Here is a 26982-nt window from a genome sequence, read left to right as displayed (position 1 = left end):
TCTGGTAAGCAATTAATCCTTGGTGTAGCCCATCATTTTTGGAGATGTTCAGAGTTAAAATTTCCAAGTTAACACTGCGCAAGTGGCTACGTTATTTCTCAAAGAACTTTCAGAAGCAGCCTGACTGCATCTATAGGGTCATATGAAGGTTTAGGCATTCCCACAAAACTGTATAATGGCTCCAAAGAAGTAATGAATGGTTTTGTCATGTCACCTCTCAAACATTTCAGGAGCTTCCATTCCTTTTCAAAATTAACGTTATACAAGACCTCTTTAGTTATTTTCTCTGTTACTTTAACTTTAATTGGCAAGCATAAGGAAATCCAGTATAAATACTGAATTTCTGTATCCTCTGCATTTTTTTCCCCATGAAAGCAAATGCCTGCTTAGGAAAATTCTGTCCGCTTAAAATGAGAGTTGGGATAAGATGGATAAATCAGGCTTTATCTGATTAGTCTATTTTAAGAGGCTTATATTGTAATATGTAAGAGTACTAAGGTAGTCCAAATAGTTGCAAAGCAGTGCTAATTACTAACTTCTCCCAGTAATCTGAGTCAGGATTTCTCTTGGAGTCCAATTACAGTGTTTATTACTATGATAAATTTAGCTCACTGAACTAAAGGACAGTCAGCAGTTGTAAACACTCATATACTATAGGGATGAGTATAGGACAGGGATTCTCACGACAAATTCTTTGGTGGCCTCAGGTGTAGACCAGCTCTCACTGATGGCCGCACTGACGCTTTTCCCTAAAATACTTAATTAACTTTAGGAAAAACAATTAAATATGCACACACACACATCCAATTCATTGTAATTTATAGTTATAGACATTTTTGGCAGACTCAGTAATAACAATAATGCTACTGGGGGAAAGCCGACAGGTGCGGAGGAGCATGTGGTTTGGACAGCCCTTAGGGGAGGATCTACAAATAGAGATTTCCTATGTCCTAATGAGGAGAGGATGGAAAATGATAAAATACAGGGAGGATCTGATGAGAAACAATCAAATGAAAAAAAGTCCCACTCAATTACGTCATACAATAGGGGACAGCCAAAAAATGACAAGTTTTTAAAATGCTTATATACCAATGCTAGAAGTCTAAATAATAAGATGAGTGAACTAGAGTGCCTAGTATTAAATGAAGATATTAATATAATAGGCATCACAGAAACCTGGTGGAATGAGGATAATCAATGGGACACGGTAATACCAGGGTACAAAATATATCGGAAGGATAGAACAGGTCATGCTGGTGGGGGAGTGGCACTATATGTGAAAGAAAGCGTAGAATCAAATGAAGTAAAAATTTTAAATGAACTAAATTGTACCATAGAATCTCTATGGATAGTAATTTCATGCTTGAAAAATAAGAAAAAAGCAGTAGGGCTATATTACAGACCACCTGACCAGGATGGTGTTAGTGACTCTGAAATGCTTAGGGAGATTAGAGAGGCTATTAAAATAAAAAATTCAATAATAATAATGGGGGATTTCAACTATTCCCCATATTGACTGGGTACATACCACCTCAGGAAGGGATGCTGAGATAAAGTTTCTTGACACCTAAATGACTGCTTCTTGGAGCAGCTGATCATAGAACCCATAAGAGGAGAGGCAATTCTTGATTTAGTCCTAAGTGGAGCACAGGATCAGGTCCAAGAGGTGAATATAGCTGGACCACTTGGTAATAGTGATCATAATATAATTAAACCTAACATTCCTGTGGCAAGGAAAACTCCACAGCGGTCCAACATTGTAGCATTTAATGTCAGAAAGGGGAACCGTACAAAAATGAGGAGGTTAGTGAAACAGAAATTAAAAGATACAGTACCAAAAGTAAAATCCCTGCAAGCTGCGTGGAAACTTTTTAAAGACACCGTAATAGAGGCTCAACTTAAATGTATACCCCAATTTAAAAAACATAGTAAGAGAACCAAAAAAGAGCCACCGTGGTTAAACAACAACGTAAAAGAAGAAGTGAGAGGCAAAAAGGCATCCTTTAAAAAGTGGAAGATAAATCTTAATGAGGAAAATACAAAAGAGCATAAACTCTGGCAAACGAAGAGTTAAAATATAATTAAAAAGACAAAAAAAGAATTTGAAGAACAGCTAGACAAAGACTCCAAAAGTAAGAGCAAACGTTTTTTTAAATACATCAGAAGTAGAAAGCCTGCTAAACAACCAATTGGGCCACTGGACAATTGAGATGCTAAAAGAGCACTCAAAGACGATAAGACCATTGTGGAGAAACTAAATGAATTCTTTGCATCGGTCTTCACTGTTGTGGATGTGAGGGAGATTCTCAAACCTGAGCCATTCTTTTTGGGTGACAGATCTGAGGAACTGTCCCAAATTGAGGTGTCATTAGAGGAGGTTTTGGAACAAATTGATAAACTAAACAGTAATAAGTCTCCAGGACCTGGTGGTATTCACCCAAGAGTTCTGAAGGAACTCAAATGTGAAATTGCAGGACTACTAACGGTTATCTGTAACCTATCATTTAAATCAACGTCTGTACCAAATGATTGGAGGATAGCTAACGTGACGCCAATTTTTAAAAATGGCTCCAGAGGTGACCGTGGCAACTACAGGCTAGTAAGCCTCACTTCAGTACCGGGCAAATTGGTTGAAACTATCATAAAGAACAAAATTGTCAGACACATAGATGAACATAATTTGTTGGGAAATAGCCAACATGGTTTTTGTAAAGGGAAATCATGCCTCACCAATCTACTAGAATTCTTTGAGGGGGTCAACAGGCATGCAGATAAAGGAGATCTAGTGGATATAGTGTATTTAGATTTTCAGAAAGCCTTTGACAAGGTCCCTCATCAAAGGCTCTTCAGCAAAATAAGCAATCATGGGATAAGAGGGAAAGTTCTCTCATGGATTGGTAACTGGTTAAAAGACAGTAAACAAAGGGTAGGAATAAATGGTCAGTTTTCAGAATGGAGAGAGGTAAATAGTGGTGTCCCCCAGGGATCTGTACTGGGCCCAATCCTATTTAGCATATTCATAAAAGATCTGGAGAAAGGGGTAAACAGTGAGGTGGCAAAATTTACAGATGATACAAAACTACTCAAGATAGTTAAGTCCCAGGCAGACTGCAAAGAGCTACAAAAGGATCTCACAAAACTGGTTGACTGGGCAACAAAATGGCAGATGAAATTTAAAGTTGATAAATGCAAAGTAATGCACATTGGAAAACATAATCCTAACTATGCATATACAATGATGGGGTCTAAATTGGCTGTTACCACTCAAGAAAGAGATCTTGGAGTCACTGTGGATAGTTCTCTGAAAACATCCACTCAATGTGCAGCAGCAGTCAAAAAAGTGAACAGAATGTTGGGAATCATCAAGAAAGGGATAGATAAGACAGAAAATATCTTATTGCCTCTGTATAAATCCATGGTACGCCCACACCTTGAATACTGCGTGCAGATGTGGTTGCCTCATCTCAAAAAAGATATATTGGACTTGGAACAAGTTCAGAAAAGGGCAGCAAAAATGATTAGGGGTATGGAATGGCTTCCGTATGAGGAGAGATTAATAAGACTGGGACTTTTCAGCTTGGAAAAGAGGCGACTAAGGGGGGATATAATAGAGGTCTATAAAATCATGACTGGTATAGAGAAAGTAAATAAGGAAGTATTATTTACTCCTTCTCATAATACAAGAAAAAGGGGCCACCAAATAAAATTACGGGCAAATTAGTTGAAACAATAGTAAAGAATAAAATTGTCAGACACATAGAAGAACATAAATTGTTGTGGAAAAGTCAGCATGGTTTTTGTAAAGAGAAATCATGCCTCACCAATCTACTAGAATTCTTTGAGGGGGTCAACAGGCATGCAGATAAAGGAGATCCAGTGTACATAGTGTACTTAGATTTCCAGAAAGCCTTTGACAAGGTCCCTCACCAAAGGCTCTTACGTAAATTAAGTTGTTGTGGGATAAGAGGAATCCTTTCATGGATTGAGAACTGGTTAAAAGACAGGGAACAAAGGGTAGAAATAAATCATAAATTTTCAGAATGGAGAGGGGGTAACTAGTGGTGTTCCCCAAGGGTCAGTCCTAGGATCAATCCTATTCAACTTATTCATAAACGATCTGGAGAAAGGGGTAAGCAGTGAGGTGGCAAAGTTTGTAGATGATACTAAACTGCTCAAGATAGTTAAGACCAAAGCAGACTGTGAAGAACTTTAAAAAGATCTCACAAAACTAAGTGATTGGGCAACAAAATGGCAAATGAAATTAAAAGTGGATAAATGTAAAGTAATGCACACTGGAAAAAATAACCCCAACTATACATACCATATGATGGGGGCTAATTTAGCTACGACTAATCAGGAGAAAGATCTTGGAGTCATCGTGGATAGTTCTCTGAAGACATCCATGCAGTGTGTAGTGGCAGTCAAAAAAGCAAATGGGATGTTAGGAATCATTAGAAACGGGACAGAGAATAAGACAGAGAATATCTTATTACCCTTATATAACTCCATGGTACACCCATATCTTGAATACTGCATACAGATGTGGTACTTATACTGGCATTAGAAAAGGTTCAGAAAGGGGCAACTAAAATTATTGGGGTTTGGAATGGGTCCCATATGAGGAGAGATTAAAGAGGCTAGGACTTTTCAGCTTGGAAAAGAGGAGACTAAGGGGGGATGTGCTAGACGTATATAAAATCATGAGTGGTGTGGAGAAAGTGAATAAGGAAAAGTTATTTACTTGTTCCCATAATATAAGAACTGGGGCCACCAAATGAAATTAATGAGTAGCAGGTTTAAAACAAGTAAAAGGAAGTTCTTCACGCAGTGCACAGTCAACCTGTGGAACTCCTTGCCTGAGGAGGTTGTGAAGGCTAGGACTATAACAGGGTTTCAAAGAGAACTGGATAAATTCATGGAGGTTAAGTCCATTAATGGCTATTAGCCAGGATGGGCAAGGAATGGTGTTCCTAGCCTCTGTTTGTGAGAGGGTGGAGATGGATGGCAGGAGAGAGATCACTTGATCATTAACTGTTAGGTTCACTCCCTCTGGGGCACCTGGCATTGGCCACTGTTGGTAGACAGGATACTGGGCTGGATGGACCTTTGGTCTGACCCAGTATGGCTATTCTTACGTTCATGAGGCTTAACTATTTATCAATAGTCAGGACCTTGTCTATTAGTGATTCCACAGCTGCAGAATGCATTCCCTTACTGCAGAATTGTTCTCCAGAATACAACCTTTTATTTGTGTGTGTACGTACACAGAAGTTTAGACAAGATTGACAGCCTGGAGAACAAAGAACTGGAAGAAAGCTAACGTTGTGCCACTGTTTCAAAACAGTAAATGGAATGACGTTGGTAACTATAACTATAGAGTAGTGAGCCTGCCATTGATCCTGGGCCAAATCATGGAGAAGCTGAAATGGGATGAAATCAGTGAAAAATTAAAAGATTGTAGCATAATTAATGCCAATCAGCATAGTTTTATGGAAAATAAGTCTTATTAAAGAAACTTTATTTTTTAATGAGATTACGAGATTGATAAAGTAACTGTTCATGTAATATATTTAGACTTCTATAAGGCATCACTTAGAGTACTGTGTCCAGTTCTGGGTGCTACACTTCAAGAAAGATGTGGACAAATTGGAGGGAGTCCAGAGGAGAACAAAAAAATAATAAAAGGTTTAGAAGAATAATCTATGAGGAAAAGTTTAAAAAAAACTGGGCATGTTTAGTCTTGAGAAAAGAAGAATGAGGGAGGATCTGGTAAGTCTTCAAATATGTTCAGGGCTGTTACAAAGAGGATGGTGATCAACTGTTTTCCATGTTCAATAAGAGTTATTGTGGGAATGTTCTGACCTCCTGTATGACAGGCCATATACTGTCGTTAGATGATCACAGTGGTCCCTTTTGGGCTTGTATCTATGAATCACTGAAGGTAGGACGAGAAGCAATGGGCTTAATTTGCAGCAAGGGAGATTTAGGTTAGATCATAGGAAAAACTCTCTAACTGTTAGCACTGAAATAGGCTTCCAAGGGAGGTTTTTGAATCCCCGTCATTGAAGATTTTTAAGAACAGATTAGACAAACACCTGTCAGGATGGCCTACTTGTACTTGGTCTTACCTCAGCTCAGGGACTGGACTAGATGACCTCTTGAAGTCCTTTCCAGCCCTACATTTCTGTCATTTGACTTTGTCCAGTATGACAACTGGATTAAAATAAGAAAATTAGCACTATACAATATGAATATAGCCCTTATTAAATGGATTTTAAAACTGGTTAACTGATAGATTGCAGAAATTGTACATGGAGAATTGTCAGTCAGTGAGGGTATTTCAAGTGGGGTCCCACGGGGATCTGTTCTTTGTCCAATTTTTTTCTTTTGAAAGAAAGTATAAAATAATTACTGGAAATTTTGCAGGTGATTCCAAATGTTGGTGGACTGGTAAATAATGATGGGGACAAGTCAGCTCTACAGACTGACCTGGTTCAGTTGAACAATATGTGTTTTTAAAACAGCCAAATACCAGGTTATACATCTGGGAATAAAAAACATAGAAGAGTGGCGGCTGTATCCTGAAATGCAATGATACTGAAAAAGAATAGCAGTCATGGCAGGTAACTAACTGAACATGAACTCCCAGTGTGATGGTATAATAAAGAAGACAAATGTAATTCTTGGGTATATAAATAGGGGAATGTCAAGTAGGACTAGGGATGTGGTATTATAGAATCATAGGACTGGAAGGGACCTCGAGAGGTCATCTAGTCCAGTCCCCTGCACTCATGGCAGGACTAAGTATTATCTAGACCATTCCTGACAAGTATTTGTCTAACCTGCTCTTAAAAAATCTTCAATGAGGGAGATTCCACAACCTCCCTAGGCAATTTATTCCAGTGCTTCACCACCCTGACAGTTAAGAACTTTTTCCTTATATCCAACCTAAACCTCCCTTGCTGCAATTTAAGCCCACTGCTTCTTTTCCTATCCTCAGACGTTAAGAAAAACAAATTTTCTCCCTCCTCCTTGTAACAACCTTTTACATACTTGAAAACTGTTATCATGTTCCCTCTGAGTCTTTCTCTTTTCCAGACTAAACAAATCCAATTTTTTTCAACCTTCCTTCAAAGGTCATGTTTTCTAGACCTTTAATCATTTTTGTCGCTCTTCTCTGGACTCTCTCCAATTTGTCCACATCCTTCCTGAAATGTGGTGCCTAGAACTGGACACAATAATCCAGTTGAGGCCTAATCAGTGTGGAGTAGAGCACAAGAATTACTTCTCGTGTCTTGTTTACAATACTCCTGCTAATGCATCCCAGAATTACGTTTGCTTTTTTTGCAACAGTGTTACGCTGTTGACTCATATTTAGCTTGTGGTCCGCTATGTGACCCCCCAGATCTCTTTCTGCAGTACTCCTTCCTAGGCAGTCATTTTCCATTTTGTATACATGTAACTCTATTATTTCTTCCTAAATAGAGTACTTCACATTTGTCCTTATTGAATTTCATCCTATTTATCTCAGACCATTTCTCCCGTTTGTCCAGATCATTTTGAATTTGTATTGAAATTGTATACATTAGTAAGACCTTTGCTGGAGTACTATGCCCATTTCTGATGTCCCTGTTCCAAAAAAACTGTCAAAAACTTGGAAAGAGTTCAGAAAATAGCTCCAAGAATGATTTGTGGTCTGGAAAACATGCCTTTATAGTGAGAGACTTAAGAAACTCAATCTATATAAAAAGAAAAGGAGTACTTGTGGCACCTTAGAGACTAACCAATTTATTTGAGCATAAGCTTTCGTGAGCTACAGCTCACTTCATTGGATGCATACTGTGGAAAATACAGAAGATGTTTGTTTTTATACACACAAATCATGAAAAAATGGGTGTTTATCACTACAAAAGGTTTTTTCTCCCCCAACCCCACTCTCCTGCTAGTAATAGCTTATGTAAAGTGATCACTCTATTTACAATGTGTATGATAATCAAGGTGGGCCATTTCCAGCATAAATCCAGGTTTTGTCTCCACCCCCCCGCCCCAAACAAACCCACTCTCCTGTTGGTAATAGCTTATGTAAAGTGATCACTCTCCTTACAATATGTACAAGCGGTGCTTGAGCGGTGCTTTGATATTTCTGCCCTAGACATCTTCAGTGATGCACCCCATGGCCACTCCTCCAAATAAGTAAGTGAGGCATTCCAAATTAGATCTTTTAAAACCAATCTTGGAAAAAAGTCATTTGAGATTTGGAAGTCTGGAATGTGAGATCTGTTGTGTAGTCTGCATCACCTTTGGTGCAGCCTATCTCTGGTGCAGTCTACAATTGTTTGTTCTAAACTGATTTTTTTTGCTTTTTACTTTAAAGAAAAATATTTACCAAGTAAGTGTCAATAGTTTAGTTTCAATAAACCGCTACTCTGAAGTTAAAGGTTTGGTTTGTTAATGTGGATAATATTCTACCCATCTTGACTTGGAATTCTTTGTTTTCATTTGGTTACTTTGTTTGGTAACTAATTTGCATTTGAGAAGGCAGGTACATATAAATGAATAAAATCCCCAATATTCTGAGAATTTTGGAATGAGATGTCTAAACTACTTGAATTTTTACACGTCTCGTTCCCAGTAACAATTATGTTATTCCCGAACTACAGTTAAAATACATCCTGTTGAATAATCTACACTGACTCATTATGGACCTTTGTGGAATGGCAGACTTATTTCATATATGACTCTCAAGCTTTGAACTGGATTCCAGTTGGTGAGTGGGCAGTGTAATATCCACCAGGCCCATCGATCAACTGATATCTGCAACCCATTAATAGAATGTCAGATACAGTGCTAATTAAAAATTCTTCAACAGACTTACACGTTTGGCTGTTAAGAACAGTGTTTCATTAAATTGGGAGCTATTGTTTTGTCATTTATTTAATAGCATATAGACAAACAGCCCTAATTATACAGTGTACCTCATGTATATTTGTCTTGGGAGGTCAGTGGGAAAATAGTTTCTGCTAAGGTAGTGGACAGACATTTTGTTCATTATCTTGTGTCAATCTTTATTAGCTAATATAACTTCTACACTTTCCAGAAAAGAAATACTTGTATATCTAAATATTTAATGTTTTTTGCTAAAAGTTCCAGACTTAAAATTAACTGTAATTTTAGACACCAGACCACATTTACTCAGTTAACTTTGTCCCCTGTGTTATACAGCCTGCTTATGTTCAGAATAGACTAGGCTTAGTTTCACACAGATAAACCAATTCAAAACTGATATTAACATCAGTAAACAGTATGTTAAATTTCCAAATTAGGTGGTTAGGAGAGCTTTTAGTACTGGCAAGAAGGTTGGTATCTAAGCATTCCCTATCAGGTGATGATACGGATTTTTGCCTTTGTTGTCTTCCTGGCACAACTCAAAGCTGTCTTGTGTCTCATCCCATAATGTGGCTACCTTTGCAGCAGTGAGGAACAGTTCCTCTGGTTATGTGTCTTGTGGGAGCAATGGAGGGACTGGGGTGAAACCTGCAACCAATCTTGCTAAAAATATGAATATCAGGCTGATTTCCACGTCCAAACTGAATCCCTCTCTACCTTAGAAGTTTTGTGTCGTTGTCATCCTCCTTCTGCCTGCTGACTGAATGAAACTTCCTTGGCTGTTGCTTGTTCGTCTCTGTACGACTGCTAAGAAACGTAAGGCCCCTTGTCCCTCCTAGGGGATGAGCATACTATCTGCAGCACTCCTGTTCCCTTCAGGGTAGATTCCTTGTTGTGTATAGAATTTTAAAACAACAAACTGCATGTTGGAATTAATAATAATATTTAAAATTATTAATATTGATATGGGAAAACACCAAACACTAATTTAACCATAAATTTCTCTTTTAAATCCAAAGGCCAAATGGTATTTTATGCAGTTGCTCTAAACAAGTCCAATGGCTGAACAATAAGCAGTTTCTACATCCAATATATTAACAATATTTATAAGCATGCGATCAGTTACTTACTAATAGGCTAAATCTGGGGGTGCTGAGACCCATATTAGTCATCTCCAACTTGGTCAGGCAGGTATTAGCAATGAACCTCTTTAGGAGTTTACTTTTTATACCCTTTAACAAACAAGTGATGTCATTGCCAATAACTGACTTCAGCTAATTTGCTAGCTTTAGCAAAAACCTGGTTTGCAGCAGTTTCTCCTTGCTTCTTTCCTTCCTACAAGGCCTTCTCTTATTCTCCCCACCCCCTTGCTTGTACAGCAGAACAGTAGGAAGGTTTGCGGCTGTTTTCTTTTGAGACAATTTCCCTTTGTCTTGTTACCGCAGCTCTTTTTTACTTTATTAGTTACTTTGGGAGCCATACATCCTTCCCATGCTAAAAGTAACACTACTTACTATTCTCATGGCCTTCGTTTACTTGCTGATTGGGGTCTTTTCCCTACTGGCCATGAGCTATAAGGAGAAAATGTTATTTTCTTAACCAAACTTAGGCTAATTTTAATTTTTATTATTATTCTTATCCTATGCTGCAGAACAGATGTATTCATTTAACATATTTTCTTTTATCTGGTAGTCACTGAGAGCAGAATGTTCTACAGTATGTACAGTGTTTGGAGAGAATGAAATGCATACATTGAATGTGTCCAGTTTTTATCCTTGATTACATACTTATATTGTAAGTAGGAGTTTATTGTATTTTTTTAATCTAAACATGAGATGTCTTTTGTGGATTTAAAAAAAAAAGCAGTTCTGTTTTGAGGCATCTATTTTTGCTGAGTCTCAATCTGTCCTTCAAAGGATACTTAATTTTTCAGAAACCTTTATTTTAATCTTCAGTCTTTCCAACATCCAAATATTCCACTCCGTAGTTAACATGAATTCTTCCAACATATTAAGACACGAAACAAACAATCTTTGTGAAGTCATCTCCCTATGAAAGGAGCAGCGCATACCACTTCTATTGATTATATCTATAAGGGCAGGCTACTGACTTGCTAAACTAGGGTTTCAGGCCCTGGTCCAGCAAAGTGCATAAGCACATGCTTAACTTGAAGCATGTGAATAGCCCTGTGGACTTCAGTGAGACTGCTGATATTCTTAAACTTAAGCTTGTGCTTAAGCGCTTTGCTAGATCAGTGCCTTTGTATTATAGGTAGTGCATGTAAACACCTATAGTTAATGTTGCTTAGACATTTCCATTATTGAAGGATCACTTTCATTTGTTTCCCATTCAGTCCTTAGGTCATAAATATGCTTTTCACTGATTCAGGAGATCAAGTTTAAACTCTTAATGATGGAGCAAGCTTTATGTCCTGCTTCAGATCCAGGGCTGGAGGACACCTCTATACATAGACCTCCCTGGACCGCTAGTGCCCCATCCACAACAAGATCTCAGACACCAGAGCCACTAGAGGTAGGCAGTACTCTGCACCGAGTACATATACCGTACTGTAGACCTTATCTTCATCTGCCTCTAAACAGAAGGAGGTAAGGAATAAATCTCCAAAAAAGATCTTGGTCACCAGCACACTAGAAGGCTATGGAGACCTCCAGTCCCACAGAGAGCTCCATGCAGGGTTTGAGTGATGCTGGTATTGCAAAGACAAAGAAAAAGGGTCAGTCTAAGACAGACTCACAGAGTTCAGGTACTTGGACCCAGACTGGCAGAGACATGGTTGAAAAGAGCTATAAGTCCATCCCTGAACAACACTTGGTACCGTATCACAAAAGTCAATGGTATCAAAGACTGCGAGGCCTCCTGCGGTACTGAGAAAATCTGAGCTGACTCGCACGCAGGCTAAGTGTTCAGGGCCAACTACATCAGTTGTGAAGCCATCCTCCACAGATCCTCTCCCAGGCCAGTCTTTGTTACCATCGATACTGCAAGAGTTCGGGTATCCTAAACTCTTTGGAGCTAGTCTCCCCTATTAATGAGTGCCAGGCATTTCTCAGCATCAAGATCCTCTCAATCACCAGCCCCTTTATCACCTTGATAAATATATTTGCCCTTGTCTACTTTGCAGCTCTCCCCCATCTTGGATTTCAGTATAGGGTTGCCGTGTCTATTTTAGGACACATTGCTCTCCTTCCTACACTGATTTGCAGGAGGGTAGACCTCAAATGATACCCACATCGCAGGAACACAGATGAATGCCTCCACTTTTGCCATTTGGCCCCCCTCAGTGGCCTCACTGGGATCTGTGGGCATTCAGTTGCCAACAATTTGCTATGAGGTCTTTCCTCGACTCTTGAGGGAACAGAGAAGGGCCCATTCTCTTCATTCCCCCTCTGTCGCCACCTTTGAGGAGTAAGAAGCAAGGTAGATAAGGAGGTGACACCTCTTACAAATATTTTCTCCTTATCAACTGATGAAGCTGGCATGCCTCCACCCCCTTTTATGTTAGATGGCTTCAGACATTTTCAGGAACTGATGGAGTGAATTGCTGACATACTTGAGAATCCCTTAAAGGAGGTTCCGGAGTCCTGCTTCAAACTCCTAGATATTTGACACACATCGTCATCTCTGAGAATTGCCTTTCCAGTGAATGAAGCTGTTATGAAGCCTGCTTAGACTGTCTGGCAAACCCCAGCTACCTACCTTCAAGGGCCTGGATTAAAAAATACTAGGTTCTGGACAGAGAATTGGAGTTTCTATTTCTCACCCAGCTCTGAACATCCTAGTAGTGGAAGCCATTAATGAACAAGACAAGCAACATAGCTCAAAGTCTGCCCCATACAGTAAAGACCATAAGAGACTCAGTGTTTTTGGCCACAGATCCTACGCATCAGCCACACCTCAGATTAGCAAACCATCAGGTGCTCATGGCTAAGTACAGCTACTTAATTATAACAAATGTAATTCCTTTATTAAGCATCGGCCAGAGGAACATTGTGACCAATTTAATATTCAAGAGGGCCAGTTTCTAGCAAGGACATCACTTCAGGACTCCTTAAACATGGCAGATTCTGCAGCATGGTCTATATACACTGCAGTGGTAATGAGAAGAGCACCCTGGCTGCAGATGTTAGGCTTTCAGGGAGAGGTTCAGAGTACCATTGAAGATCTCCCCTTTAATGATCTCGAGGTCTTTGCGGACTCAACAGATACCTCCTTTCCTCCAGATTTCTTGCACTAGCATATCTCATCTCAAGGATTCAGAAAAGTCCTTAAGTGATGATAAAGATTGCCTTCGATCTGGGACATATCAGCTTGTGTCTTTGTAGTGTACCATGCCAGGTTAAATCTTCAAAGTCTACAGGGATGGCTTTGAACAGTTTAAAAACCAAGCAGACACAATCTAGGCAGGTTACTCTGTTCCCCAGCAGGTTCTGCACTCAGTAGGTAGAAGAACCTCACAAAGACATCCAAAGGTGTTTCCTTCATTCAGATTTTCCCCTACCACGGTGAAAATATCAGATGCTTTGCTTTGAGTTGGGGGACACATCTGGGACCTCTTACGGTGCAAGGCAAATGGTTGCTACAAGAGCAGCTTCTACACATAAATCTTTTGAATTGAGAGCTGTCAGAATTGCTTTCTACACTTTCCACCTCTAATCAGATCAAAGTCAGTAAAGATCATGACAGACAGTGTGGCATGTGTGTATTATATCAACCATCAGAGAGGAGGATGTTCCTCATCTCTCTAGGCTGAAGTGATAAAACTCTGGAATTGGTGCATAGCCAACAAATAGTCATCTCAGATTCTTACCTACCAGGTATTCAGTACACCATGGCAGATGACCTCAACAGACATTTATTTCTAAATTATGAATGGGAGCTAAACTCCAGAGTCCTCCACACGATGTTCTTAGCTTGGGAATTCCTGGAGATCAGTACGTTTGCCACAGCAACCAACTCAAAATGCATCAGGTATTGTTTTAGGGGAGGGAGGGGGTCTTGATCCCCTATCTCTAGGAGATACATTTCTCATCTCTGTGATGATGGAAAGACTTCTCTGTGCATCTCCACTGACATGGTTACTGTTGAAGATTCTCAACAAGATCAAACAAGATTGAGCCAGAGTTGTACTGATTGCACCACTGTGGCTAGACAAGTCTGGTATCCCTATCTAATGAGACTCACCTCTCATCTTTCCTGGAAGCTTCCAATCAGTCCTCACCTACTGACTCAAGGTGTCGTTCAAACGCTTTACTCCAACTTGCGGATTCTGAGGTTCCAAGCATTTATTCCTCAATGGTTGTTGGGAATAGAGATATCTTGTTCCTCAGAGATACAAGTTTTATAAACCATCTACAAGAAATACTTACCTCCAGAAACTGCTTTGGTATAACAGTCATCAGATTTCTCCAACTCACTCTCCTCTTCCTAGGATATTAGATTATCTGTTAGAATTGAAAACACTGGATGTTTCTGTGAATTCCATTAGGGTTCATTTAACACCAGTAACAGCCTTTCATACACTCATAGGGGGTTTTTCACTCTTCATTCACCCAACTACATCATGATTCCTAAGAGATTTGTTGAATGTCTCCTCAGAAATCAGAGACCTACTCGTAGCTGAGACCTGAACCTAGTCCTTAATTCCCTTTCTGAAGCATCTGTTTGAACCACTAGCTATGTGTTTGTTAGATTTCTTTATGAAGAAAGCCTTTCTGATAGTGATCTCTTGTGCACAAAGGGAATGAGAATTGTGGGCTTTAATGGTGGATCGCCCATTTACAGTATTCAACAAAGCTAAAGTGTTGGTACGGGGTCATCCAAGATTGTTACCTACAGTGTCCTCAGAATTCCACATTAATCAAACCATTTTTCTCCAGACTGCATTGGACTAGTCAAGAAGCCATATTCCGTACTCTAGATGTCAGGATGGCATTGGTCTTCTAGCAAAATAGGACCAAACCATTTAGAAAATGTCCTAGATTATTTGTATCCATTGCGGGCAGAAACAAGGGTTTGGTAACCTCAAAACAGAGGCTGTTAAAGTGGATCTGTGGTTATATTAAGACATGTTATAACAGAGCTGAAGTCCAACCCCCTTTGAGAGTAATAGCACATTCTTCAATAGCACTATGTACTTACTTAAGGATGTACCAATTGCAGACATCTGTAGAGCGGCAACTTGGTCTTCTCTTTGTACCTTTTCTAATCATTACGTCCTAGTGTCTGTGGCAAGATCAGATGCTGCTGTAGGCAACTCAGTTCTCTCTTTTCTCTTGGACTCTGCTCTCAACCTCCTACCTCCTGAGGAGGGTACTGCTCAGGAGTCACCTGAAGTGGCATACCCACAGGAACTTTACTTGAAGAAGGAGAGTTTACTAACCTTCTGCAATAACTTGAATTCTTTGAGATGTGTCCCCCTGTGGGTGCTTCGCTACCCATCCTCCTCCTTCTCTGCTTTGAAGTTGTCCTTGTGGGACTTTGCAGTGGAGAAGGAAGTGAGGGTGGTTTTCCTGAGCAGCCCCATATAGCCTTTGTCTTGCATATGTAGGCTGAATGGGTACCTCTGCCAAAAATCATTGATCAATTCCAGTTACTGCACATGGTGAGTAACCTCTCTTTCCAGCAGCCAAATTATTCTTTTCATGGAACCAAAAGCAAAATCTCCTATCCCTAGCTGTCCTCGCTCAGAACCTGCAGCTTCTAGAGTGAGATGGAGGAAGATGAAGTAAAGAAAGGAAAGCTTTTCAGGGAGGAGGAGTGATCCTTTTGTTAATGGTAGAAGGAGAGATGTATATTACTTATACAGGTTCACCTTTGTATATGTCAGTAGTAAATAAGTAACTTTCATTAACAGATCTTTCAAATTATTTGTTTTTTATTTGAACCTGTAATATTGGAAATATATTCTCTGTGGTTATGTGTTCTAAAATATTAACAGTTTGGTGTTCCAGAATATTAAGTTAAACCTTGGCAGCAAATCAAAGCAGTGGAGTAAGCAGCTGAAACTAGGACAGCAAGGAATTGTTTTGCTGTTCACTGAAGGAAGTCTTTTTTTTAATGGCTCTGACCATTGGCTCCCTATCAAAAACACCTTATTGGGACTTCATTTGGATGCAAGGCTAGTATTGTCAAAGTAATTACAAAAACAAGAGCAGAATATAAAAGAGCAAAGTTTCTGAGAAAGTTATAATTTATGCTTACATATGATATTTTAATGCTTCCCAAAAAACCCTGTTTAAATAATGTTCAGGATCTGACTTCAAAGAAATTTAGAGTGAAGGCCAACACTGTCTTTAAATCACCATTATGGCACAAATTAGATGTGTGATATATTTAATCTATGCTTCACTGCCCTAAACCCAACAGGTTGAGATGAGATTTGAGAGCAATCTTATTTCTGAATTTCTTCCTTACGTTTGTCAATGCTGATAAAATGTTGTTTGATCTTATATATTCTAAATGATTGTATATTTTTACTAACAGCATTCCTTGATGGAACTTCAAATCACTGTAGTGTGCATTGGAATAAGAAGACTAAAGTTGTTAGTAGGAAAGGGTGGTATGACTTATTAAGTTAAGGTGCAATACTGAGTCAGGGTTGCCAGGCATGTGGTGGTGCATAACTTAAGATAATGAAGAAAGTAATGTTCTATCATGCAAACTTTAAATATCTAAAGGCAACACAATTAGCCTTGCCTGTACCTCATCACTTTCTTTCTCTGGTATTAATTTTTAATTTTACTTTATAGCTGTATTATTTAACTATCAAGTGTATCTGGACACAGTTTCTATGGCCCACACTGTATGATAACTTATATTTGTTTTTACATTTGCACATGTTTTTTTAGATTATTGAGCAATTGTTCATGAGGAGGTGTGCTAAATATAGTCAGAATTTACAATAAATATTGTCATCTTAAAACACAAATCCTGGACTTCTCTTCAGCATGGCATAGTTTAAATTTTTAATATAAAAATATGACTCTGTGCGGTGTGGTGTGGTTTACTGAACTGCATCTTCATTTTTTTTTATTTTTTTTTTTAGATATTTCATTCAAGTTTCCCCTTTTTGTTTTTGGATTCCTTCTTCACCCTGAATGAATGTTTGCTCAGCCTGTTGATCTGTCACCTCTAATAGTGAAAACTCAAGTTTGAAGGTAGCAATATGACAGGGTTTTTGATCATTTCTATAGAAATCTGCTTTTTTAAAACCCAGTTTCTGTTGCCAGTTTGTCATAGCCCTCTTCATTTTGAGGACTAGTTTTGTTCTGTCTGGAGACTGTCACCAGCACCTATCATGGAGTGAGCATTTGCTGATGACTTGGACTATCTGTGTATCAACCTTTGTTGTATAGTATCACTTAAGTGTGTTTCCTGTCATTGGGTGATCTTAAGGATGTAAATACTTTTTTGTATGCCTAGAAACCATACCTAGGGTCTGTGTTGAGGAATTTTAAAATTACTAAAAAATCTTTTGGAAATAAATTGTACTTGAATAGTCCGTTAACCAGTTACAGAACGCTTGTCTCCACTTATATGTTCAGTGTTGTATTGGAAACCTTCCTTGATTGAAAAGGATTATTTTTAAAGTAATACAAATATTAATGGTCATTACCTTTTATGAAAAAAATCAACCGTGAGTAATTTTAAAATATGAGTACAGGTGCTTTTACATGAAGAGCCAAAGGTATGTTTGCACATGTGATTTTAGCTTACTAATATTCTGGCATATGAGGGTTGTGATATGCATAGGACTGGCTTTATTATCCCCATTGTAGTGAGTTATATCTAAATATCAAAGACCACAACTTCATAACTAAATTAAATTGATTGATTTTTCTGATTTTTTTTTTAACTTTGTGTAGCTAATTGAATTTCTTTGTTTTGTTTTAAAGGATCAATTTGATAACTTAGACAAGCATACACAGTGGGGCATTGACTTCTTGGAGAGATATGCAAAGTTTGTAAAAGAAAGGATAGAGATTGAACAAAACTATTCAAAACAATTAAGGTAAGTTGTTGTATTTTTTTAAACAAATCCTACTCCGCAATCTTGCATCTGATGAAGTGAGCTGTAGCTCACGAAAGCTTATGCTCTAATAAATTGGTTAGTCTCTAAGGTGCCACAAGTACTCCTTTTCTTACTCCGCAACAGTTACTCTGAATTACATTATCAGATGGGTAGATAAATATTTGATTCTGTTGTTCAAGGTCTGTTTTTCATCTGTCGTCTGAATTAGATCGTTAGTTACTTTTCATGAGAGACTGATTTTTCTGATCTTCAGATTTACCAGTCCAAAGTGCTCTCCCCCCTTGAGTCTTTTGAACCTGAAAGATGCACTCAATGGAATCTTGAGACTTTTTAAAAACTACTGATACTTCTGCACTGGTTTTGGGGTTTGCGTTTAGCAATCTTTTCGCATTAGCCAGCTCTTTGGTTTCTTCTCTGTTCAACAAAGTTTAGAAGCAGACGCTTTAACATCCATTTCTTATGTTGGATTGGCAGAATTCACTTCTTTATGTTAGAAATCTGATAGAAGTCATTCGTGAGCAGAATTTTAGAAGATTGGAATATGAGAATTTAAGGAGCTCAAGAAGTGATTTAAGTATGCAGAATGCAGCACCATTTCACAGCGCTGTGTTGGTTTGTTTTGCTCATTCTATCTGTTTAAATGAGGAAACCATTTTATTTGGACACGTTAATCAAAAACTTTTTCACAGACAACACAAACAAGTCACCTCTTTGCTTAAGTAACTGAAGCTTATTTTTTGACCACCTTACAGAGGGTTATTGACTTCAGATTTGTCTGTGCCTTGATTTTTAAAATGTTGATGCTTAACTGTAGAGGCCTGCATTGTCTATATGTGAACTTTTATCTACTTTGTTCTAAAAGTTATATTATCTGTATTATTATGTCAATATTATATAAAAACAAACCTTTCATTCTTTCATTTTTAATATTGTTTTGGATAAGATTTGTAATTCCTCCTGAAGAGTATACTGCCTTGGAATTCTTGCATAGTGCACTTTATAAATGAAAAATGTATACCCTTATAATTTACTCTAACCTAGTGGCCACCAACCTGTAGACCATGATCGACTGGTTAAATCTAGAACATCTGCCAGCTGATCATGATCTCTGGCCACTAAAAGTCCAGCAGCACAACGGGACTAAGGCAGGCTCCTTGCCTGCCCCAATCCCACACCACTCCCAGAAGCAGCCAGAACACCCCTGCCGCCCCTTGGGGAGGCAGGGGTCTCTGCGCACTGCTCCTGCCTGCAAGCATTGCCTCCGCAGCTCCCATTGGCCACAGTTCCCTATTCCCAGCCAATGGGAGCTGTGAGGGCACTGCTTGCAGGCAGGAGCAGTGTGCGGAGCCATATGGGCCCCCCCCCGAGGCATGTTACCCACTTCCAGGAACAGCATGGGACCGGGATAGGCAGAGAGCCTGCCTTAGCCCCGCTGCGCCACCAACTGGGAGCCGCCCAGGGTAAGTGCCATCCAGCGTGAACCCGCACCCCAACCCCGAGCCCTGAGCCTCCTCCTGGAGCCAGCACTCCAACTCCCCTCCTGCACCCCAACCCCCTGAACCCCCTCCCAGAGCCCCCTCCTGCACGCAAACTCGCTTCCAGAGCTTGCACCCCTCACCACCTCCTGCACCACAACCTCCTGAGCCTGGAGCCCACTCCGACACTCCAAACCCCTCGGCCCCAGCCCAGAGCCTGCATCCCCTCCCGAACCCCAATCCCCTGCCCCAGCCCAGTGAAAGTGAGTGAGGGTGGGGGAGAGGGAGTGAGCAGGAAGGGGTGGGGCCTCAGGGAAGGAGCAGGATAGATCCTGTGTTGCACTTAAATTAAAAACATAATCTTGTGAGTAAAAAGGTTGGAGACCACTGCTCTAACCAGTCATTTTCTTGAGCACAATTAAAGAGGAGCAAACGAAAAGGTGTGTTGTGTAAAACTTGTGATGTCATAATACGTTACTAGGGAACCAAAGAATAAGCAGGTTATTGATTGTTGCAAAGTTTCAGCAGCATGAGTCAGGACAGGTAGACCTGGATATGCAGTAGGTTAACAAAGTCATTCAGTGATATACATATTTAATTTGTCCTTAATTTATGATTAAAAAGAAGTTGGTTTTATTATGTGTCAAATTATTATACCGTCAGTGGATACTTGTAACTGAACTATCAGATGTTGTTTTTGATACAGTAACTGTTGTTGATGAAAGGGAAGAGGTTTGTTTGGTTTACTTCCTCTTTGTCAAATCAAAACAATTCCAGAGATTCTCCTTTTTGTTTTTATTCTGTTCAGCACATTTCTTTCATGCTAACATTGTTGTAGTGGGAGATACAACTTTCTGTTATGTGATGCAGAAGTATAACTAGCGTAACTTCAACAAAAAATAAAATTCTGAATTTGTTCAGCTGCTTTAAACTGGAGTGAGGCGGAAAAAGCCACTCACTCCTTGGAGTGAGTGTTGTTCTCTAATTATGTAATATTCCATGATCTCTAGAATCATCTAGTTGATTTGAGTCAGTTACAGAAAATGTTTTGCTTAAATTATAATGGTGATTATCCTCTGACTAAAGTATACTACTGGGTTGTTGTTTTTTCTTCATAGCAGATTAATGTACATTTCAAGTCACCTTGAGACATTTACCTAAATTGCTATATATAAAAAACAGAAAAACGTTATTTAAACATAAGCTTAAAAGTTAAGTTGGGAATGCAAATTACCACCATATGTGTTTGTTTCTCAAATCTGGTTTTCTTTGATTGGAGCTGAAAACTTAAGCTGTTGTTTATTATCCAAATGTGGATCTGGCAAATTTTCTTTTAGTGACTACCTTAAGAGCCAAAGCATATGAACTTTTATATTCCAAATAGATTATTTTATTTTGTACTCATCTACCACGTAGTTCCTTTCTATGGTGTTTTGTCTTCAGTTGAATGCTTTTTCTGATAACTTATTGAGATATTAAATTAAAACACTTTTGTGATCAGTGCTCACCATAACTGTTAGTTGATGCTATTCCAATCTTTCAAGCTACTAGAGTGCCATTAAAAGTGGAGCTTTTCCTTTAACTATCAAAAGGCCTGGAAGTTCTAATTGCATGGCTTCATAGTCTGTGAAAGTAGACTTTAAATATAATTCACTTCCAAAATCTCCCTTAATGGAATATAAAGATGGTGGGACAAATTCAGAGTTGGTTTCTCCAGCTGTGTTAAAATCATTTAATCAAAACAACTTTTAGAATGTCAGTGAAACTGCACTCACTTGTAACGCTGCTTACAGCACTGTATGGACCTAAAGAAAATATGCAAAATTCAAGATAACCACACCGCTATACAAATATTTACAGTAAATTGCTGTAAGGTAGTGACTGAGGCACTTGATGAGATTTACATAACTCCATCCTACGTTACAGAAAATACACACATTTCCTTGAAAGCTAGTACTACTTTCAAAGAGAGTTGAATTGGGAGATCCGTGATGTGGAAGCAGGGAAAGAAAGAGAGGGTTTAAGGGCAGCCATTTAAGTGTCAGAGACAGAACAACTGTTGAGCTAAGTCTTAGCCTAATATCGTGAGACCTGTAGAAGCAGTAGGAAACAGCAGAATAGTCCGTGTGACCTATCCTTGAGATAACGATGTTTTGAGAGGAGAAAGTGAGAAAATACTGGAATAGATAGTAAATAGCCTAAATAAAATGTAGATGTTTTTAATTTCTGTACATCACAAAGAGGTATAAACGTTTTTGTGATTTTGCTTGTACTTTGGAGAAACTGAGGCAGAGATGCTCTCTGCCAGCTGTATTCTTCCCTTGTAATTGCTCGAATAAAACTGTCTCTGATTTTGTTGCTTCCAACCTGAGAGTGGAGTTCGTTTTCTTCCAGAGTGCTATATTTTTAAAAGTACTAAGCATCTTAACCCCTAGATTTCATTAAGCAATAATTATTGCTTGCCACCACATAACTTGAGTCTTTTCACCAAACCAGAGAGCAGTGTGGTCTAATCCTGCCACTAAAAAAATTGACCATCCAACTTTCATCTGCAATCAAATGTTTTTAATCTAGAGCCCTCATTTTGTCCCTATTTTATTTTTAGTTATATTAATTTAGTGCTTGTGCATGGTGCTGAATTGACCCTGTTAGACTGTGAAATCATTTGTTCGTGTACAGACTTGGGGCACAGCACAGGTAGTGGCAGTCCAAGATTCTCCGCTCCATCCTGCTGGTGTGTGGAAATCCTTTTCTAGAAAGGCCACAGTTAGGGATGAGTTCAGTGTCTGTGACCTTAGTAACCCTGAGAATCTCTGCTGAAGCCATTAATTAATGTGAAAAGTGGTGCCCGTATGTACAGTGTGGATATGTGTCCATTGGGTAAGGGGTCATAACTAGACTGGAAGGATTAGATTTTTATTGGTAAATATGGATTTCACCCTTCGCACAAACTGATGAAAACACATTTCCACTGATACTTGGCCTATTTGTAAATTTCAGTAAAGAAAAATGCTGCTTGAAAACTTACTAGAGTTTGAATTAAGGATATTTACTTGGTATATTTTGACATGTGAAATTGACAATTTGTGTTTTAACCGTTATAAAGCTTTAACTTTTTCAATCTAAATTTATACTGTTGTTAAATAATTATATATGACCCTCCCATAATTTCCTACAAATGCAAAAATTTAAGTGGATAAAAGTTGTGGGAAAAGATGCTTAAAAATAAACATTGATATTATCCATCAAAATTATTCTTTTTAAATATCAAATTCTGCGAACCTTAGCCATAATTCATTTAACATGGGCTAGCAATGCAATGACTTTCAATCATTACTAACCGGGGTGGGATTTAAATTGATGACCTAGTGGTAAAAAGAGTCGTATTCCATTTTCAGCTTTCTAAGCCATCAACTCTCATTTTCTATCCTCACAATGACAGAATGAGTTTTCTTTATACTGTAAGTAAAAAGATCATAATAATATGCTCTGTTAAAATAGACTCTCATTATTTTCCAATGTGTTTGTTTTGTATTGCAGAAGATAATTACAATGCTAAACAAACTGTTCATCATAAACTCTTTTAATAAATCTTGTGACCTTAAAGATTCAAAACGTTGTGGGTGGAAGAAAAGATTAATCTGAGTTGTCATTAAGAACCTGACAGAATAAAACACTTTATAGTCTAGATTCTTACTGTTCAGCTTCACTTTAAGTCCCCCATGCCTGTACATCTGGCAGATCCCTATGTCAATGGCTTGCTGATGGGGGTATAAGTCTGCATAGAGCTGGGTGATTTTTTCTTTTTTTTTTCTTTTTGCAAATCGTATCTTTGCCGAAAAATGCATTTTTTGGATCTCTGAATCCATTCACAATTCTGATAGAATTCAATAAATAATTTTTACTTCTTCTTTTTTATTTCAAAAATGTCAACAAATTTCATTTTGACCATTTTGAAATGCTTTATTTCAACTTTTTATTTTGAAATGGTATTCCACTTTGAAATTTGGCCAATTAAAAAAAAAAAGGGGTGTGAGTGTGAAAACACCTGAAAATGATCACATTGGAAAAAAAAAAAAGTTTGTGGTTGACCCAAAATGTTTTGGTTTATTTGAAAGTTTTTTTCCCTCCAAATTCTTGATTCATTAAAATGTTTGAAAAAATAAAATTTGGGCTAGATCTAACAGATTTTTTTATTTATTAGATTTTTTTTGGTTTGGCCTCATCATCTGGACAGACCAATTATCTTTAGATTCCAAGAGCTAAGCTCAAGTTTAGATACAAATGTCAAACATTTCTCTTTTTTCCAAGAGATACCTGTCAGCAAATACTTTCTAGAAGTGTTGCCTGAGCTTCTATTCCTGATGTCCTCACAAACCCCCTGGCACCTAAGAGTTATTTTCCAGGACATCAGTTCATTTGCTCTCTGCTTTTCAAGCCATAGTTTTCTCATTTTAGAATATCCTTTTGTGCTCCTTTGATCTCTCCATGCCTTCCGTTTTTCCTCTGACTCTTGCACTCATGATCTGTCTTTTCATGTTTATTATCTTGTGCACTTATTGAAGCCTGAGCTATTTACTGTTTGCTGAGTCCTTAGAAAATCTGACAAAATTTGATGCATCAAATTACAAATTCATGTGAGCCCAAATGCAGTCAGGATCCAACTGCTAGTTAATTTGGTTTAAATGCTACAGCTTATGTTGTTTTTGTTTAAGGGGGAAGATTGTCGTAAGGTATTTCTGTCTTCCTAGAAATGATGAATAAAAACAGCATCACACTGGAAAAATAAAACTAGAACAGAAATCAGCATGCTACTAAGTCATCAGTAATCATGACCCTCCCCCACTGCCATTCTAAACTGTACGCTTTATATTAAGTGGTTTTCCTTTCTTATCTGTAACATGCCAGAAAATCTTCTCTTGCACAGGCTCTTGCACAGTTGCCTAGTTACAGCATTGTTATGCTTGTTATGGATTTCACCTTCTGAATAATAATGAGGTGTATTTTAGGAGTTCCCTGTTTATAATGTAAGCCTCTATATAAAGAGTGTAAGGCAGGAATATAAAATAATACCAGAAAAAGCAACATAGGAAAATTATTGTGGGTGCCACGGAAGAGGTTTTGTCTTTTTTGACATGAGAAAAAACACACACTATCCAGATATATGGAGACTTGTCTGCTTTTAATCTCTAACAGCACAGCAAATAGAATTTGCACACACACAATGGACTCCATGATATTGGAGAAAAATTCTTGTCTACACCTGGAGAGTCACAGTATTGCCCTCTGAAGTAATTTTTATTCATAAAATGATTTAGAACAGCAAAAGTTGAATTTGTGAAATAGTTCTGGGCATCATAGGCAGACTACTATGTAGCTCTGTACCTTATTGGTGTTGATTATATAATCTCTTATGTTACACCTTTTCAGAAGTTTTGGATGGAAAAATGAGCTCCCCTTTCAGCTAATATTAGGAGCTATATTTTAATATAAAGCAGGAAAGAGATGCGATTATGAGCTCAGTCTTTCGAAGAGAATAGCATGATGAGTATACTAAATTGAGGAGGTAGTCAGAAAAGTGACTATAAAAATGGCATTGTAGGTTGCTTTATTACTTTATTGTAGAGGGCGCTGGTAGTGATGCCTGTAGTTATAGTTAAAGTTGCCTAACACTTTGATTATAAGACACTGTTTTCAAGTTGCTTATAACTTTGACAAACTTTAATCATTGAGGCTGAACTTTCCATGCCTGATGTCTGCTTCAGGCTGAATATTTTTTGAAAATTTCAGCAAGAACAGTTATGCCATTTCTAAGAATAAAATTATGAAAAATACTTTGCTTTGCGTTATGATATGGTGTAAGAATTTTCTTAAGTAGCTCTAGCACCTCCAAGCTTTGCAGCACTGACTTGGAATTGGGCAGAGGGCTGATCCTAGTGTCAGGCATGTGCCTTTTGCCATTCTTGTGAAAATCTGCCAACGTTTGGCCAAACTATAAGCCTCTGAAAAAAATCATAGTTTGCACATGCTCAGTTTGGCAGCAAAATTCTCAGAAGATTCTGTCTGCTCTGCATGTGCTCTATCCCTGCACAGCTCCATTGTGTCAGCCAGACCGTTTGTATGCCATCCCACAGAGCGACTGAACGTGATCCATCCCCTCACAATGGGGTGGGCATAGGATTGAGACTGGAGCTGAGGGAACAAGAGTGGAAAGATCTGTAGCTACTAAACACACTCCCTCTGGAACGTCACTGGACCCAGGATTCCCGAGACTCAACACTCTGCTGTCAGTAAATAGGTGGGAAACCCACTGGAAAAACATCTTCTTGAGTGGTTAGGTGACATAGCAGATGACATCCTACTATGCATATCCGTTACTATGGGCTATATGGGGGTCAATATGGTTATGCTGGATTTTTTTTTTTTTTTTTACTTTTTAAAAAGTAGGAAATTGCATGTAAAAATAAAACAATATAGTAAAATCATGTTAATGTTGCAAAGTCAAGCACTCAAAAATTCGGAAAGTTGGAACTGCTCTGGTTATGAATCAGGGTTGTGTAGTGAATGAGGTGGTTGTCTGCGTGACCCCTGCCTCATTTGTTGTGGAAGTTGGAAGATGTGCATTGAACGAGGCAGGGAACTGCAGGAAGAGAAAGGAGCATCTCATGATTCAAGTAGCTGAGTACCACTTTGGAGAACTGAGTTCTGTGTCTGCCTCTGCCAGAGTTCCTGTGGGATGCTGGCCATTGCCAAGCCATGCAGCATTCCATGTACATGAGGAGAGGGAAGTAAACCCATAGTTCCTTGGCTCACAGATCAGATTAAGATCTCTTCTTCTACACTGGCTGCTGCTTATATTTTTGTGCACTTCACCATTGAGCATTGCTTCATACCCTTTCCATACAGAGGCAAGTATCATTCCCCCCAGTTTACGTATAAGTTAAGAGAGGTTGCACAAGGTCTCTTCTGGTGAAACTGGGACTAGAACCCAAGTCCCTACTATCTACTACTCTGTCATACTGCCTCTTCTACAGAATGTTGCAAATCTATGTACTTAAAACTACTTTTCTAACTACTAGGTATACTTCCTTCACAGAGGTAGGAATAGAATGCAAAAATCCTCATCTCCAGCATTCTGTTGCTGCTTGTCAGTGGGTTACACAACAATTTGCTGAAGTATCACAACCTCCCCAAAGGGCCTGGTCCAAATAGAAAAATAACACTTCTTTAGCTCAAGTTTAGATGTCTGTGCTGGGAATCGCATGGTTCAGAAATTCAACCTTAATGCTAACCTGGGGAGGGTGAGGGTTGGGAAGGGTTTCTTCTATTTGCACATGATGGAATTTCTTCCCCCTCCCAATTTTTCTCTTTGAATAACTAGCTTATTTAATACAGTGAGAAAACATCCTTAGACACTTTTATGGTTTAAAAACCATCCTATGTGATAATTGTGTTGCAACAAAACACAGGTGGTCCACATTTTGGTGCTCTGTCACACTGAAAAGTGTGAAGGGTGAGCGTATTAGTAAAATAAGTAGACACAGTATGGCTTTTGAGTTACACAGCAGA

At 38.6% G+C, this 26982-nt stretch overlaps 1 protein-coding gene across 4 annotated transcripts in view; it reads left to right on the top strand.

The window, feature by feature from the left end:
- The window catches only part of FNBP1L (formin binding protein 1 like), a 95689-nt gene that overhangs the window by 36258 nt on the left and 32449 nt on the right, over positions 1 to 26982 (top strand). For 3 of the 4 annotated variants that reach the window (XM_073357021.1, XM_073357022.1, XM_073357023.1), the window contains exon 2: positions 17802 to 17917. In XM_073357021.1, the coding sequence (XP_073213122.1) occupies positions 17802 to 17917 (116 nt within the window). Of the gene's footprint in view, positions 1 to 17801; positions 17918 to 26982 lie in introns of those variants that run through there. The other variant, XM_073357024.1, reaches the window with a different exon arrangement.

Source organism: Lepidochelys kempii, chromosome 8, assembly GCF_965140265.1.
Source record: "Lepidochelys kempii isolate rLepKem1 chromosome 8, rLepKem1.hap2, whole genome shotgun sequence".
Taxonomy (NCBI): domain Eukaryota; kingdom Metazoa; phylum Chordata; order Testudines; family Cheloniidae; genus Lepidochelys; species Lepidochelys kempii.
Note: the sequence above shows the minus strand (reverse complement) of the source record. Positions and strands in the feature narration are given on the sequence as shown.